Raw genomic sequence first — 19,137 nt, forward strand, 5'->3', positions numbered from 1 at the left:
CCTATATAATGGCACTGACATGTTTGGACCAGCTGCTAGCCACCTTAAATTTTCTGATACGCCATGATTGTCTTCCTCAAGTTCACTTTGAACCTGCAAATTAATCATATCTTAATTCAATCTAACATATAAATAAGAAGAAAATTAAAAGAGAAATATGTTATTCAACAATATATACCTTGAAGCGTAGCCATTGAATGAAAGTGCTATTGTGCTTATCCTGCAGCCACTTTGTTCTCTTTCTAAATTTTGGATAAGCAGTCTTGATGTGAATCATATGTTGCCTACATGACACGAAAAATTCAAGCATTACGGTCCTAAATATAGAAGATAAACATAAGAAATAATTTAAAATGGAAACTTAAAGAATAAAGCTCATACGTACTCGATATAAGGTAGGACTTCCTCCGTATTCTCCAAGACATATAGATGTGCTTGATTCAACAGGTCCTGATCAACTACGCTCACTGTGCAACCTGATAATGGCTTTGAAAGTCCCATCTTTTGGCTTGAAGGCACTCCAACTGTACTAACATCAGATAAATGCTGAGTACAACACTCTACCGCTTCTTCAGCTATATACCGCTCAGCAATGCAACCTTCGGGACGAGTACGATTCTGAACATACCCCTTCAGCACTTTCATATATCTTTCAAACGGATACATCCACCTAAAATATACTGGCCCACATAGACGAACTTCTCTGACAAGATGTACTACTAGATGAACCATGATATCAAAGAATGAAGGGGGAAAGTACTTCTCAAGCAAACACAGAGTAACTACTACATCTTCTTCCAACTTATCTAGCTTGGAAACATCAACAGTCTTTGCACATATAGCATTGAAGAAGAAGCACAAACGAGTTATTGCATACCTTGCAGGCTTCTCCAAAACAGAACGAATTGCCACAGGGAGCAATTGTTGCATTAAGGTATGACAATCATGTGATTTAAGGCCAAGAAGTCTTGAATCTTGTAAAGATACAAGATTTTTAATATTTGAAGAATAACCTTCAGGGACCTTCATACCATAGAAAGAATTGCAAACCTCTCTCTTCTCTGCTCTTGACAAATTCCAAGGCCCAGGAGGCAAACGAGTACGTCTTTCTCCATACTCGGGTTGCAAATCAGTTTTGACCCCCATGTTCAATAAATCTAATCGAGCAGCAATCCCATCTTTATTTTTTCCAGGGATCTCCAGCAATGTACCAATGATACTATCGCAAACATTCTTCTCAATGTGCATAACATCTAGGGCATGCCTCACAGGAAGGTATTTCCAATACTCGAGATCAAAGAATATTGATTTCTTCTTCCAACAAACTCTGTCACCATTTTCAACCATATGCAGCACTTCTTCTCCGGTTAATGGCTCGGGAGGTATGCCATATTCAGGTTTCCCATTAAAAGCTGCACGTTGCCTCCTATATGGATGATTGATTGGTAACCATTTTCTATGCCCAATGTAACAAATTTTGTGGCCATTTTTCAACCTGTGACTAGGTGTATCATCGCCGCATATTGGACAAGCTTTATATCCTTTAACAACACAACCAGATAAGTTTCCATAGGCGGGGAAATCATTAATTGTCCACATTAATGCAGCTCTGAGTGTAAAGTATTCTCCATTATGTGCATCATACACTCCTCTAATCCCAACCCACAAGGATTTTAAATCATCAATCAAAGGCTCCAAGTAGACGTCTATATCATTTCCGGGTTGTTTAGGACCGGAAATCAATAAGGTTAACATCATGAACTTTCGTTTCATGCACAGCCATGGAGGGAGATTATATGTAACTAAGATAACCGGCCAACAACTATATCTGCTACTTAGAGAACTGTGGGGATTGAATCCATCAGATGAAAGAGCCAATCTCAAGTTTCTCGGCTCATTACCAAACTCAGGCCATTTATCATCAAGAAGTTTCCAAGACGGGGAATCCGCCGGATGAGACATCTGACCGTCAATTGATTTTCTAGCAGCCTGCCACCAAGTCAAACTCTTAGCTGTCTCATGTGATTGAAACATCCTTTTAAACCTTGGAATTGGGGGAAAATACCACACCACCTTCGCTGGCACACCCTCTTTCAAGATTGAATCTTTGCCTTCCTTCCACCTTGAGATACCACAAGTAGGACAATTAGTTGAATCCTCATACTCCTTCCTATACAAGATGCAATCATTGGGGCATGCGTGCATTTTCTCATAACTCAGCCCCAATGCACACAAAGTCTTTTTAGCCTCATACATGGAGGTTGGTATTGTATTTCCTTCTGGAAGCAAATCGCCTTGAAGTATCAATAATTCTGTAAAACAGACATCACTCATCCCATGTTTTGCCTTCAAATTATACAACTTCACTAATGCCGATAACTTCGTGTACTTTCTACAACCAGGGTACACTGGTTGATCTCCATCCCCAATCACATTGGCAAACTCATACGGATCCGAACCAAAATCACCAAAATCATTATCATCCATATCAATTTCTTCAGACACAAAACTGTACCTACTATGGCCATCATCTTCTTCAACATTTCTACTAGCATTAGTAGTTGCTTCCCAAGGTTCTCCGTGAAATGTCCAATTCTTATAGCTTTGGTCAATTCCATTAAAGTATAAGTGATCCCTTATAATTCCAACCCCAAACAACTTCAAATTAACACATTTAACACATGGACAACGGATATGTGTTGTAGTTAGAAGATTTTCTACAGCAAAGTTCAAAAATGCTTCCACCCCAAATTCATATGCCTTCAATCTTCTATCCGAGTGCATCCATGACTTATCCATCTCCGACACTATAACCTATTATCTATAATAAAGTGAAAATACAGGCAATGACCATCACTATAGCAGATTATACAATGATCTAATCGCAAGTAATACACAACAGAGACGACGGGTTTTAAACAAAAACAGACGTATTTGGCATATATAGACGACGGATTTTCAACAGACGTCGTCTATTATAAGTAATACAAACGACGGTTTATGAAAAAACCGTCGTGTATAAGTAATACAACGACGGTAGTTTAAAAAAACCGTCGTGTAATCGTCGTCGTAAGCCTTAAAATTCGTCGTGTCTCAGTTTATTTTCAAGAACACAAAACCCATTAAGAACACAACATATATATGAAACCAAGCAAGAAACCAACATATACATGAAACCAAGCATGAAAACAATAAATCCATTCCCAATTCAACATAACATAGGGTGATTAAAAGATACGACAAAATTAAATCCATTCCCAATTCAACATAACAGATAATGTTGTCATGAACCCATTAAACAGAAAATCCATGAACCCATACCTATAAGCACATTATTAACAGATCGCAAAGCATACACATAAAACCCTTTAACAAAACAACCTAATATCATTCAATGAATTTACAAGGGGAAGATAGGGTTTATACTTACAGGTTGGACGAGCTCACAGATTCGACGGAGCCTGGAGAGTGCAACTTTTAATTAGAGCAGAAGTGAGAGAGCGAAATGTTATGTCGCGCGAAATCTGAAAATTTTAGGTTTCAGGGTTCGAAGTATAAGAATAAGAGCCAAATCTAAAAAAATTTAGGTCGCGCGAAAATTTTTAGAGTTCGCGCGTTTTAAAACGTCGAAAGAAAAACCAAGGCGAAAGTTCTACACGTACCGACGTAAATTTAATATTCCACGACGGAAACTTCATTTTTCGGATTAAGAACGTAAGGCCGTTCATTTTGAAGCTTCATTTTTCGGATTAATTTTAAATTTATTTTGAATTTTTTATATAACGACGACTGAAAAACCACGTCGGTGTTAAGAAATTAAAGACGTTGTAAATTATATAAACCGACTTACATATTAAAATGACGTCGTTTAAAGCGTAAACCATGTCGTATGTTTTTCTGTACGACGTAAAATATGTATTCCACGACGCAACCACCGTCGTTAAAAATTAATACCCTAAACCCATAAAACTAAATTATACAATTTAAAAAATTAAGTTTATAAAAGGTTTTATGGTTTTAAAGCCTAACATATACCCTAGACTACCCAAAAATTATACTTTAAAAATAAACCCCAATAAATAACAACCCTAATCTCTAAACCCTAGACTCTAAACCCTAAACCATAAAACTAGAAGTGATTTTATGACTCATCAAAACAATTTTGTATTGGATTGTCATTTTAAATTTTTGTTATTCAAAATGAATTTTTTCAAGGTTTATGTGGAAGAAAATATATCAATGACTTCATAGGAGTTGACTTTTCAATTTTCTGATTTATTTTAAATTTATTTTGAATATTTTGATATAAAAATAATAAAATATTCTTACCACAACAACAAACCACGTCGGTGTTAATAAATTGTAGACGTTGTAAATTGTAATAGACTACTAAGTCGTTAAAATGACGTCGTTAAAATGAGAAACCATGGCGGCTATTTAACTATACAACGTAAAATATATATTCCACGACTTAACCGCTGTCGTTACATAAACGTCGTCGATGATACCCTGAACCCTTAAGAAATTGAAGATGTTGTAAACCATAAACGACTCAATTGTTCAAAGAACGTCGTCTAACTATATTTTAACATCGTATTTGTTTAAAACACGAAACAACAAAATACGACGGTTTTTCACTTTATTATGTCGTTGGAAAAGTATTACACGTCGGTTAAGCAATTTGTATGTTTGTTTTTTTTTTAATTTAAGAAAACCTCAACAAATTTTTACATTATATATTATAGAGAAAATTTGTACATTATACATAAATATCAAGTGTTCAATAATTGCCCTGTTTAATAATTTGGAAAACAAACTCTGCCCATTCATTCCGGACTTCATCAATGGCTTCTTGGGGGTATGAAGCTTCCTGGTTTCCCTTGGCATACTGCATAAACAATGACTATTAGGGTTTATAAATAAAAAGAAATTCAATCACAGACGACGATATTTTTCATAACCGACGTAGTATATCCATTCAACGACGTTAATTTTACATGACCGTCGTTGATAATACAAAAAACGACGTGAAATGTATGAAGGTAATTTCTTCTTACCTTATTCTCAAACCCCAAGGAAGGATCCATGATGATGTCCCTCATGAAGCGCATCACATAATACCCGCATTCGACATTGCTGGGTTGCTTTGGTGTGCCTGAGAGAGTTTTCCAAATTACATTTTTACGTCCTGCTCGGGCTATGTGGGTATTATATATTTTTAAAGCACTGTTCACGATGTTTTTCGCCTCTTCGTCGACCACACGATGACCTGGCAGAGGATCCAGAAAATAGACGGTCTCCTTCTTTGCTCTTACAATCAGCAAGATCCAATGACGGCTGCACAAAATTAATATAAAAACGACGGTTATTTACAAAAACGACGTATTATAGTATTTCACACGACGAAATAAAGTAGATAACGACGACATTATATATTTATCACGACGATAAATAAATACCGACGTGGTTAGTAGTTTCAAACGACTAAATAAAATAAAACACCGACGTGGTTAGTTTATAAGCTGTCATTTATTGAACATCATAAAAACAAAATCCTAAGGAGACTAACCCTGGATTGTAAGGCATCATGAAAATCTGTTCACCGTCTGTCTTCTGAAGTCGAGCTGCTACCAGTCGTGATCTTTCAGTTATTGTGCTAGAGTTGGCACTAACTGTAGCAGGGTCGATAAAGCCAACCATGCTGCACATATTGGCTTGTTTCAAAACATCGTGTAAGTACCTAAATACATAAAATAATATAAACAAGTCAGCACAAACAAACACGACGGTTATGTATAAAAAAACGACGTATTATAAAATTTCACACGACGTACTGAAATAGATGAGGACGTTATAATATATTTATCACGACGGTAGTTAGTTCAGACGACGTGGTTAGTTAGTTAAGACGACGCAATATATAAACCTACGAGGTATTATTTTAGAAGTACAAACCTCATATATACAGCCAATACAGTAGCTCCAATTTCTTCCATGCCTGCAAATTGTGTAATATCTTCAGGCAGGAGGAAGGTATCGCGCTCACCACCAAACACCTCCTTATCAATTGTAAATTGGAGTGTCTTATCCTCAGGCAGGAGTGTCGTTTCCACAAAACGACAAAGGGTTTTTAAAGAAGATGGCGCCTCCATATTTGAATAAGCACCAACTTCAATAACCTGTTTAAAGAAATAAAAAAAAATGACGTGGTAATTCAATAAAGACGACGGTTTAAGTAATAAAACGTCGTCTTAAAAGTATTTAAACGACGGTGAAAAAAATGTCGTGGTAATTCAATAAAGACGACGGTTTTATGAATAAAGCGTCGTCTGAAACCATTTAAACGACGGTGCAAAAACCGTCGTTTAAATATTTTATTACTTCTTAAAAAAATTCCGCCATCTAAGTTTTAAACAAACGACGGATTAAATAAAAATATCGACGTCTGAAATTTTGAAAAACAAATAAAAAAGGCAAAGTTATGTGAACATACCTTGTCGTCATACTTTTCTTCATCTTCTTTCTCCTTTTCTTCTTCCTTCTCTTCATCTCTTTTTTCTTCTTCCTTCTCTTCATCTGGCTGATGTTTCCCCATTTTGGCAGTATCATCCTCCAAATGTAGGGATCTCACATCACCTCCAGAGCAGCTAGCTTTGTCAGACATTGGATTTTTGGGGCTTTGGCTAATTCTTGGTTTAAGCATGCTTGAATCAAAATTGGGAATTAATTGGGAAAGCTGACTCAGGAAATGCTCCCTCTCAGCCTCTACCAATTGTTTTGTCCTAGCCTCCATCCTTAAGGCCTCTTCCCTTGCCTTAGCCTCCATCTTTTTAGTCTCTTCTTGAAGGAGAACTCTTAAACTGTCCTTCAAACGGTCGTCAAAGCTCACCCTCTGTGGTTTGGGCAAATTGAAATATTGCCTTGGGGAAACACCAGCACCAACTCCCCTCAGTCTGCCTGGATGCTCGGGGCCCAAAGCCATGGTCAGCACATCATTGCTGCCATCTACTCTGACTTTGCCTTCCGAGACTTGTTTCTGCAATTCATCCTAAAAAAAGATAAACAAAAAAACACACGACGGTTATTTATGTACAAACGACGTATTATATAATTTCACACGACGCAATAACGTATAAACCGACGTTATTATAACTTATCACGACGGTAGTTATACCGACGTGGTTATTTATTTAAAACGACGAAATGAATAAACAACCGACGTCTTATGCTATAATTAAAGATAACAGAGTAGTGATTCCTATTTAGATCGTTAACGACGTTTTTAAAAAATTTTCGACGTGGTAATATCATTCACACGACGTGAAAATGAACCACCGACGTCTTATGCTATAATTACAGAAAACATAGTAGTGATTCCTATTTAGACCTTTAACGACGTTTTTAAAAACTTTTCGACGTGGTAATATCATTCACACGACGAAAAATATAACATACGACGTAATAAGAATAATTCACAGTTTAATAAAAATTTAAAACAGAGTGATAGTAGGCTTACTATTAATTTTGCTTTCTCTGCCACCTTTGGATCAGGGATGTTATCATGTTTGTCCTGTCTAGCTCTCTTCCATAAGGTAGATCGATCAATTTCTACCCCAGGCATGGTTTCCTCCAATTGATCCTCCAATCCAGCATATCCTTTTCGAGACAATCGATGATTGTACTCGAGTTTCTCCCTAATCTGTGTATGTTGAGAATGCACAGACTCAAAATCTTTGGATAGCCTTGAAGCTACAAAGGCATCCCATTGTGCTTTCTCTATGAATTTATATGTTTCAGGGGGTTGGCTTAATTTCTCCCTGTCATTGGTGTATGGAAGGATATAATGCCTCGTTAGTGTAGACTTGAAATCCTTCCATTTCTTGGAAGCAGAAGCTAAAACAGAGGTCTTGCCCCCTTGGCCTACGACAAAAGCCATGTCAACTGCTTCCCAAATCTGCTCCTTTATATCCTTGGGGATTTGGGACCATTTCTTGTCCACAAGTGGGATCCTGGAGCGTGCCCAACACACCAATATACGACTGCATCTCAATATGTGCTTGGCCAACACCTTTCCCCCTTTTATTGTACTCAACAATTGGCCTCAGTTTCTGAAGCTTTCTCTTCACAACACGAGGCATTGTGCTCATACCTCGACCAGTCTTTGAATCATCTGAGATTGTTGTCTGGCTGGTTTGTTCTGTCTCAGCAGATGATGAAGCAAACTTCATCTTCTTCGAAGACTTCATCTCCTTCGAAGACTTGTCTTGAGGAGCTACCATTCCAAGCTTCTTGGAGCCAGAATCCTTAGTTTGTTGTTGAGAAACCATTTTAACAGACAAAACTGCAAGTGAAAATATTTCAGGAAAACATTAAGAACACAAACGACGGTATTAAAAAAATACGACGTATGATATGATTTTAGACGACGCAATGAAATAATCTCAGACGTAATAAATGTTTAAAACCATTATTTATATAATGTCGTGGTATATATGTTCACACGACGTCAATAGTAATACACCGTCGTGGTAAACTATTATTTATATAACGTCGTGGTATTTATGTTCATACGACGTCAATAGTAATACACCGTCGTGGTATTAACATTCACACGACGTAAAACAATAAGATATTTTGTCGTCTATATTAGATACCAACCCTAGTTTCTTTTTCTTTATATTTTATCAAATAAGGGAAAAACAAAAACCATTGTTCAGAGAAATCAAACCTGCAATTAAACAAGCATATAAAAAAAGACTATTATTTTAAAAACAACTTTGTCAATTTTCAGACGACGCTAGAACAACTGACGAACCGTCGTGGTCTACCGTCGTCTTATTTAGTTGAGGTAGTTGTCTTCAAAGTTGAAAACTTTCCCTCTTTGTCTGTATATTTTATCAAACTTGGAAAGAAGTAAAATGATTTTGGCCAGAAAAAAGGTAAAAAGATTTTTCAAACAAAAAACGTATGAGCATGCAAAACAGTAACCAAAATAGTGAAAATGAAAGCTTACCTTTTGCGTGCAATGAAAGCAAGAGGAAGATGATCGATGTTTAAGTTCAGAGACGACGAAGAAGACGAGAGGAAGACGATGAGAAACTCTTACAATGCTCTGACAAGGAAAAAAGACGAAAAGGTTTCTCTGGGAGATTGAAATTTTTAATCGGGTTTGGAAACAGTGCATGTGTAAGTCGAAAAGTTGCTTACATATAAAACCATTTCAAAAAAATAATACGACGGTTACATTTAACTACGTCGTTTTTAACTAACACGACGCAATATTTTTCGTTCGACGTGGAATCATTTCATTTAACGTCGTTAGGTTTAATATAACCGACGTGGATTTTAATTTTTAAATTATGAATAGAATTTTTTTTCCCGTGACCTTTCAGTTTATTTTTCAATTACAGTGCGTTATAAATAGAGTTTTTTTTCCGGAGGAAATTTAAAACGAAGGAAATTAATATTCTGCAATATGTAAAGTTTCTTTTTTGGATGACAGATTTAAATAAAATAAGAATATAAAAACAACAAATGTGTAAGTCAAGTAGACGAAAAGTTGCTTACATATAAAACCATTTCAAAAAAATAATACGGCGGTTACATATAACTACGACGTATAAATTACAAAATACGACGGTACATTTAACTTCGGACGTGGTAAATAAATACGACAGTAGTTTGTAGGTACCGTCGTAGTAAACTCAAAAATTAAAGTACATAAGTAATAACTCGCGTCATGGTATATTATTTAACACGTCGTTTTTATTAATTTACCGACGTGGATTTCTGTAATATACGTCGATCATACCGACGTTGATTTTACAATTTAAACGGCGGTTTTTTTGTAAGGACCGCCGTTGGTTTTAAAAATTTATTCTATAAATTTGTCGCTTTCATTCATTTTCGGTTTACATTTAAGGTTCCAAGTTCTTCCTCTCTCAGTCTCTCATGTCTCAAAGACAATAATTTGGATGTTTTCTCAAAGAGAAATTGAGCTTACTCGCATCAAATATATGTCCACAAGAAGAAGCTTGTCAACTAGCCTTCTCACTTCCTTGATCAAGCCTGATAGGACACTTAGTGCTTCTGAATACTCCTTGCTTTCCATCAAAAGAGATGCAAGCCTGGCCTCCACTCGCTGTCGAAGGAAAGTTCGCTTCTCAGGGAAATTTGAAGATCAGATGTGCCTGATCCTCTGCTTGATTTTCTTGCCTAAGAAGATCCGTCGGATTTGTGATAGCCTCTTCCTTTATCCGTAGAGCTTCAGAAGAAGAAGATGGGTTTCAAGAATGCGATAAAGAATAGAAATGGCTTCAGATGGCCTCTAAAGCATGAGCAATTGAATCAGTAGTTTCTGGGAGATATGATGAAGACATTGTCAATGCTTTGAACTACACAAGTCCTGCAGAAAGATATGTTAAAGAAACTGAAACAACGGCGGTTTTCTGTTCTACCGTCGTCTTTTCTCGTCGTCTATATTAAGTTAAGATGGCGGTAGATTTATAATTACCGACGTAGATTATTTTGTTAAACGTCGTTAAGTGTACTACAACCGACGTGGATTTTAATTTTAAATTATAAATAGAGTTTTTTTTCCCGTATTCTTTCAGTTTTAGTTTTCAATTCCAAAGCGTGATAAATAGATTTTTCTTTCCCGAGGAAATTTAAAATGAGGAAAATTAATGTTCTAGAATTTGTAAACTAACACGACGCAATATTTGCAAATCTGTGTCATCTGTTAAGATTATGATGTGGAACAGAGTTCCATCTGGTAAGATTTCGTAACCCTTGGGATCTCAGACAAAACTGATTATGTCGGCGGTGTTCTATATAAACCGTCGTGGTTATTTCAATTCTTGTCATTAAGTAGATCTACCGACGTAGGATAAGAAAATCAAAGAAAAAAATTGTTAACAAAAATTCTTATTAAGACGACCGTTAAAATTAAAGGTACGACGTATAAAATGAATAAATACGACGATAAATTTTATTGTACGATTTAAAGATAACGTCGTAGAACTATACGAGAATGACGTCGATATATTTATATTTTCCGTCGTTGTAAATTAATTTAATACGGCGATATTTTGTATTTTAAAGCCGTGGATTTGTTTGTAATTATACGGCGTCTTATACGAAAACCTCGTCGTGTTATTTTATGAGTAAAAACGGCAGTTTTTATTGAAATCGTCGTCTTTACTTTCTACGTCGGTCGATTCATAACTTCTGCCGTTCTTTGTTGGCATTGATTTTACACTGCGGAAATCTGTTTCAAATAGACGTCGGTTGTTTAATTATGTACGTCGTTGTTTTTGAACAGCCATTTGAAACTCCATTTTTTAGTTGTCAAAGGTTGTATTACACGATGGTGTTTTTAGAACCGTCGTCTTTTTATAAACCACGACGGTGTTCACTTAGACCGTCGTTGTTTTCTGGTCGTCTTTTTCACTTTTTGTAGTAGTGTTATTTTTGAACATGTGTCAAACCGTAAGTATGTCCTTTTAAGAAAATAGGCAAACAATATCCATATGTGATTGAATTCGTGTGAAAAGTCTCCATACTTGACTGCCATCTCAACTGCTTCAGTGCGTTTATGATCATAGTCGACTTAATGATGGAATTAAAAAGTAAAAGATTATCACGCAAAAGTTTTCTTTGCAACTTGGTGCTTGTACTGTACAATGAAAGACCCCCTTGTCCATCGAAGAAAAGGAACAAACACAAGTGGTGGATTGGAATGGAAATTGCATACGACTGGTAGTTGAAAATCCAAGTGTTTCCTTCTCATTATTTCTAGCTACCCACAAATTAAATGAATAAATAAAATAAATAAAGTTCACTAGCTACTTGATTTGAGTCACTCATGCAGTGCGTGCTCAGTTAGTTAGGGTAAACTGTAGAATACGCTCTTGAACTATATTCACTATTGAAATCTCCATCTTGCATTATTTTTCAGTCAATTTAACTTTTAAATTATTTTAAGTGGTCAATTTAGTCCTTACCGTTAGTTTTCATGCAATTTCATCCAATCTTCTGTTTAAATGTCATATGTTAGGCGCGTGGCTCACTGTTAAATTAAATATTTAATGTTTTAAATTTAAAATAATTAAATTGTTAAAATTACAAAACTTAAAAAATTAAAATTTTAAAAAAAATTTTAAAAAAAAGAAAGAGAGAAAGGAGCAGAGCTTGATCGACATTGGGGCTGAGAATCTGACTATTACGGTGCGAAAACGCTCCGTTTCGTCGGTGGATGGGGCTAGAGGGAGCTTGGCGGAGAGGACTTTTCCCAGGATTTGTATTTGGGAGTACGATGGGGAGGCTTCAATGTTCTACAGAAATGGCAAAAGTTTCGATCGAGATGGGTTTGGCAAGTTCCGGCGAAGTCCCTGTTGTTTTTCTGGGGAGCCCAAGAAGCCTGGCCAGACCATATCAAAGGGGTAAGAACTACGATTTGATGCTCAATCTTCAACTGGGTATTAGGTACTTTTTCTGATTTTTCGATTTTACAAGTCGGGGAATGATTTTTTGCTTATGGGTTTTCTTTATCAATGGAGGCTGGTGTTTGATGTTGTGGTGTTTTTGGTTTTTAGATACTCTATTGGGAAGCATGCTTCGATAGTGAGGGATCTTAAGCCAAGTGATTTCAATCCCAAAGAGAAATTTTGGACGAGGTTTCCACCGGAAGGATCGAACAAAACGCCACCCCATCAGTCGTTTGAGTTTCGGTGGAAGGACTATTGTCCTATGGTGTTCAGGTATCTTGATGCTATTCAACTTCTAGTTATATCTTTTGGTTGATTATTTCTTGTTGGATGACTATTTTTTCTCTTATTAGAGGTTAATGTAATTAAAATACTATAATTAGAAGCTCTGCTAAACAAGCCACAACTGTTTGTTTCTTCTTATTTGACTGTGAGTGTTGTTTGGACTTTGCTATAAACATCTGCTGTGCAGACACAGCTTTACCGTCTGACTGAGCACTTCTTGAGGAAAGCAAATCTTCCTGTGATCCGTAGAACTGCAGATACGGATTTAGCTGTTACAGATGCAATTCTGTCGCGTCTCACAGCTTCCACAAAGGCTTCATGAAGTTCTTGTGTCCAACGCATTCTGGGTTTGGTTGGGGCAGACCTGGAGAGATAATACAGGGAGAGAAGAACGAAAAGAGAGAGAGAGAGAGAGAGAGAGAGAGAGAGAGAGAGAGAGGAAGAAGGAAAAGGAAAAAGAACAACGACAAAGAAAGAGAGAAGAAATGATGATTTTACATTTTTTTGTTTTTTTTGGTATTGTCTTTGTAAAATGACGAACTTACTTTTATAATTAATAGAAAATTGGATGGAAGTCTAAAAGCTGAATGACAGGTGCTAAATTGACCATTTAAAATAGTCTAAGAGTTGAATTAGCTGCAAAAATAATTCGGAGTGAAAATTTCAACAAACGTGATAATTTATGGGATTATTTGGCAGTTTATCCCAATTAGTTATTGTGGCCATAACTACTTGATTTGACGAATCACCATTTGTTGAGTTGAGAGGTCATTGTCCAAAAATAAATTAAAATTGAAAAGTAATTTTTCTTCTGTCGTTTTCAAGTACATAAAAACGTTGTGAAAGTTTCTCCTTATCAAATCAATGATTACGTTTACATATACACACAAATTCAAATGGGCACACGCAATGCGCATTTGATCAAAAGAAGACAAGTCAGAGAAAGCATGAATCAAAGCACATGTTAACTATGGTGATTTCAGGATTCGAAAGTCAATCGGGTAAAATTTATGTAATAAATTCGACCGTACGAATGAATTTCATTAATAAACATAAAAAGATACACGAGCCTAGCCAGCCCATAGCTGGAAACGCCACCCCATAGCTGGAAACGCCACTGCATGTTAATTTTACTTAAATTAGATGGGTCTTCTTCTGATCTTATTATTAAAGGATCCAAATAGGCATGGTTTTATTTAAATGAATTCGAAAACGAAACAGAAAACTTCACATGAGTGGTTATATTACACTAGAATGAATCAAAGGCATGGACCATGGAACAAATACTTTGCTACATTTTGCAAAACAAGCGAAACAGAGTTTTTTTTTTTTTTTTTGGATGAATCCAGGGTATCCCTCGCACGTAGGCGAGGACTAATTCCTCGAGCCGGGTCGGACCCCATTTGAGGGGCAAGCTCTCCCAATGATGGCTGCTCCATTCACAAGGCTCGAACTCGAGACCTTACTTAAGGGGAACAAGCTCCTTACCACTTGAACCACCAAGCATTGGTAAACAGAGTTTTTCTTTGTTGCTTGCTCTTTAACCCACTTGAAGAAACAGAGTTTGACCTTGATTTTATTTTTACTGTATAACCAACATAAGCGAAGCCCCGAAACAGGTTCCATAATAGTCTAAAATCTTCTAATGCTATCTAAAGTATAGTTCAATACAATAATTTTTTTTTGATTGCATGTGACTTAAACGGCAAATAATTAATTAATTCATTAATGGTGATTGACCATACTCTCCAAACCGATTTATCTTCATCCAGCTAAAATATTCAAAATCTAATACTTTCAAACACCCTGTTCAAATAATTAATTAATTAATGCCATTCAATTTTGATACGCAAAATTAGTGGGAGCTAAGTTTTTATCCACTTAACTTTATTATTTTCTCGGAGACAGTTCAATTCTTTGTTTGCTATTGTTTGGTTCAGTTCTTTTAATAAATTATGTGACTTTAGTTTAGTTTTGTGTTTATTATTCTTGACAAATGAATCCAGTTACATGTCATCATGAAGTATAGCTAGCTACAATCACTGCATAAGACATGAATTCATACATGAGTCATTTAGGAGAGATTTTGGTAATCTCTTAAGGGAGGGCGTATGAATGAAAGTGACCTTTGTAAACACAAATTAAGTTTGGTCGTGATCATTCTGCATTCTAGTATTGACGGAAGCCTCATGTGATCTTGAGAGCTTGTATGTGTAATTATAAAGACCTTGAAATATTGAAATGTTCAATAAGTCTTGATAGTTCCATGCTTGTTCTTTTGATTGACGGTGACTTGATTAGGAACTATAGTTGAGTTGAATTCTATAGGCCTTACAGTAATTGATATTGAGTTCTTGATGATCATTAGACCAAGTGGGAGACTATTAGACACATATAGATGACTATCTCATTAAAGTGTGGTCTTATAATCATCAAAGGATTCTAAGACTTCATATCAATTAGGAGTTCAAATACAACTAAACCTGCAGCTCTATTAAAGTTAGTGTTTTAAGGCTAATATAAGAGCTAGAATGATTCCTATCTTAATTGTGATTAGAAGTTATAAACCTAATGCAATAAAGACTTCTTAAGAATTTCTTGATGGGCAAGACTCTTAGGTAGATGCATACAAAATACAAGTGCCCCTGCTCAACAGATCAAGCCAACCCACACAAAAGAATTCACCCCATCTAGAATGAGTGTATGAAGGGATTGGATTGAGGGGATGTGCTCTTGTATATTCTAGATATTCGACAACTCTAATGGAACACCAAAGATGTGTGTTCTTTCATATGCAGTCATTATAGTTTACACTAATAAGCCACTATGATCTTCTTGGTTGAAACTACTGCAGTCACATTCTGACGGGAAAAGTTCAGGAAGGAGAAAAACATAACATATATGGAATGGAACAAGCATTAGAATATTACAGTTAAGAAATATTTAATTATTGTTCAGCGTGACATGAAAGGTAATAGTGGAACTTCATGTAATGATGAAGCATGATCACCATCCAAACCTGGCCTTGTGCCTGTTGAGCTTGAAACGACATCCCAAGGCTCAATTGATTCAGTTCGAACATATTCAACTTCTTCATAATTTTGTTCACCATTTGAAGTTTTTTCTGACGTTTGAATCCCCTCTAGCTCTACCGTGACCTCTCTCATTGTAGGGCGCTTCCTTCCACTCAAATTCAAACACCTCCTTGCAAGGTTAGCAACTGTGATGATATCTGCTTTAGACCCTCCTTTTACAACTTGAGCATCAAGAATTTCAAACAGGCGATCTAACTGCATCGAAATGATGAAGTATGTGGCAAGACTTTTGCCTTCTTCTTGTGACCTTCTAAAAGAAATTGGTTTTTGTCCTGTCAAGAGCTCAACAAGGACAACTCCAAAGCTATACACATCACTTTTCTCTGTAAATTGGCTTGATTGAAAGTATTCGGGGTCCAAGTAACCAAATGTGCCGTGTACAATTGTGGTGAGGTGAGTTTGGTCAATGGCAACTGATCTTGAAGTTCCGAAGTCAGCAACTTTTGCTCTGTATTTTGCATCCAAGAGTATGTTGGTAGACTTGATGTCTCTGTGATAAATGGGAAAGGCAGCTGAAGCATGTAAATAGGAAAGAGCTCCTGCAATTTCCTTGGCAATTCGTAAGCGAACTTCCCATGTAAGTGGAAACTCCTCATTCTGCTCATGGATATACTGGGAAAGGTTTCCATTAGGTATAAATTCATAAACCAAAATGGGAACCTCCGTCTCTAAACAGCAACCCAATAGTTGAACCACATTTCTGTGGTTGATTTGTGAAAGAATCACAACCTCATTGATGAAACCTGAAAGTTGGCTTTCATCCACTATTTTAGATTTTTTCACAGCTACAATTCTACCATCAGCCAGCATGCCTTTGTAAACAGTACCTTGGCCTCCCTGGCCAAGAATTCTATCAGTGTTGAAATTGTCAGTGGACTTCTCTAACTCCTTTGACTTGAACAACTTAATTTTCTCTACATTAACTTCACCTGAAGATAATTGTTGTTCTAACAACAAGCCACCATTTCGTTTGAAAAAAAATTCCTTGCGTTTAATTCTCTTTCTTTTCTTTAGGACTTCATGTACCCACAATGCACCAATCAGCAGTAACAACAGTCCCACACCAGCGCCAAGACCTGCATAACTAAACTAAACGATTATGGAAGGAAGTATTGCTAATATCAAAAGTTTGTAGACTACTTTGTGACAGAGTTGCCTTAAATACTTCATTGTGCTCTGTTTTGATTTTGAAAATGTCCTTTTGACATGTTGAACTAGACTCGATAAGGGTCATTTAAGAACCCCTTTTTTGTAAACTGATGTTGCATATAACTTGGTTGATTATATCAACTTGAATCATGTGCGACTACAAAAAATCAAAGTGTGTATGTTTTATCGCCAATTTCAGTTCTAAGGTTCTAATTGCACAATCTGTTTTAAAAATTGGGTTTGATTAACTTTCAGGAGTCCAATTCTTGTTGGTATTTGCGTGAGTAAAACTTACACGACATTATCCTGTTGCCTGCATATTGTTTGCCTTTTGTAATATTGGTATGGCATTGTCATCTTTCATATATTAAATAATTGCAAGGCTGAAACATACCTATAAGAATCAGTTTGATCTTTGTCTTTCCACCCACTATGTGTCCGTAGCATGCATACGTCCCCAAATAGTTCATACAATGGGGGGCCCCTGGCCCACATATGTTTTGATCCGTGCATTCATCAATGTCTGCATTGTAGAGACAAGAAAGCAAATGAAAATCATGGTAAAAGATTATCACGAAATACAAACCAACAAAGCTGACTAAAATGCGATAATTTGGTGCATGGTAAACAAAAGTGTGGAACAGATGACAAATTGTTAATTAATTTGTGCATGTGTTTGAAATTTTTTGAGAGATGGTAGATGTTTGTTTACCGTGACAATGGTAGCCAAGATAGGGATTTCCCTCAAAACCCCGAGGACAGGAACATTCAAGGCTTGGCCGAGAAGTGGAAGTGACATTTTTTATTTTGCAGGTGGGTGTTGGGTCATCATAAGCCCTGGAATCATGTTGTCGAATGAATCTCCGAAACAATCGTAATGAAGTATTGTCCAAGCCTAAGCTCCAATCTAGCACCACCGGAACGCTGTCCATATCCTTTATGACACTAAAATTGGATGCCATAAAATTGTCCCTAAACCACTTTTGGTCAACCAAAAATGCATATATATTCTTTTTGCATACCCTTCCTCTTCTATCATCTTTTATATCAGTACTGATGACACTGAGATGCGGTGGGATGTTAGTCTGGCAACAGTTAACACCAATTTCACAATTTTCAGGGCTTATGCTAGTCCCTTCACAAATTGACCTGCATCCGCCAACAAGATACTTTTCTGAGCTCACGGAGGCAAGGTAGCCACAACTCACTGCTGTGAATTTGTTGTGTCTCCCAGAGTATACAAAAGGGCTGCCACTCAAATTCGCGGGTTGCTGACCTCTGTATTCTTGGCAGAAGAAAGCAATGGGGTTGTTAACTCGAAGCGTGCCATTAGCATAAACGTTCAGCACTTCCAGCTGGGCACGCCTCAAGTAAAGCTTGTGAGGGCTGGTACTAGAAGACTGGTTGCACACCATTTCGAACCATTCGTCAAAGTAACAATCTTTATTAGGTCCAATGCCGAAAGGGTATGGGATGCTAATATCTCCGCAATGTGTTGCGCAATTATGCTTTGCCATTGGTGTTTCAGCTCCCGATGCTGCTGTTGTAGTACTTGAGCTCCATAATAGCAGAACTAATAGTGCCAGATGAACTAGCAAATCATTTTGCATCTTGTCATGCATTCCTCTGTTTCCTCCTCTGTTTCTTCCAAGTTATTGTTTGCTAAGAAGAATACATATGTAGCTTGCTTTCTTACTCTACGTATGTAATGAGAAAGAAATGATGAAATGGAAAAGTAAAAGATTCTCAGACAGAAAGTTTGTTTGCTACTTGGTGCTTGTATTATAGAAATTCCTTCACGATAGAAGAAAAGAGAACAAGTGGTTCGTATTGAAGTCGTCTTGTTGTAATGTGTGTGGAAACTGCATATATAGAGACGCCATGCTTGACTGGTAGTAGAGAATTGAAGTGTTTCTTTCTCTTTCTATCAACCCACCAAATAAAAATTAAATGAAAAGATAATGCTGTTGACAAAAGAAAATGCAGTTGAGTTGATGGTAATTATGCCACATAGTATGAATTACAAAAAATTGAGAGGTCACTGTCCGAAAGCAAAATAAAATTGAAAGTCTTCTTTAGTCTTCTGAGGTACATAAATGTCTCATATGTCAAAAGTATTG

The 19,137-nt window shown here is 36.6% G+C and overlaps 2 protein-coding genes across 3 annotated transcripts; one reads left to right on the top strand and one right to left on the bottom strand.

Moving 5' to 3' along the window:
• LOC109947784 (phosphatidylinositol 4-phosphate 5-kinase 1-like) lies at positions 12,185–13,231 on the top strand. Of its 2 annotated transcripts, XM_020558777.1 has the most exons (3): positions 12,185–12,486; positions 12,597–12,761; positions 12,961–13,231. In XM_020558777.1, the coding sequence occupies exons 1-3, from the start codon at positions 12,257–12,259 to the stop codon at positions 12,977–12,979; spliced, it is 414 nt and encodes a 137-aa protein (XP_020414366.1). In that variant the 5' UTR covers positions 12,185–12,256; the 3' UTR covers positions 12,980–13,231. The 2 variants fall into 2 exon arrangements, with proteins under 2 accessions (XP_020414366.1, XP_020414365.1); XM_020558776.1 differs by having other exon boundaries at positions 12,597–13,231.
• On the bottom strand, positions 15,600–18,753 carry LOC18782916 (wall-associated receptor kinase-like 3). Its single transcript, XM_020558775.1, has 3 exons — positions 17,730–18,753; positions 17,412–17,540; positions 15,600–16,944 (listed from the first exon to the last, which is right to left on the bottom strand). Exons 1-3 carry the CDS (start codon positions 18,637–18,639, stop codon positions 15,728–15,730), a joined length of 2,256 nt encoding a protein of 751 aa, XP_020414364.1. The 5' UTR covers positions 18,640–18,753; the 3' UTR covers positions 15,600–15,727.

This window comes from Prunus persica, chromosome G3, assembly GCF_000346465.2.
Source record: "Prunus persica cultivar Lovell chromosome G3, Prunus_persica_NCBIv2, whole genome shotgun sequence".
Classification (NCBI taxonomy): domain Eukaryota; kingdom Viridiplantae; phylum Streptophyta; class Magnoliopsida; order Rosales; family Rosaceae; genus Prunus; species Prunus persica.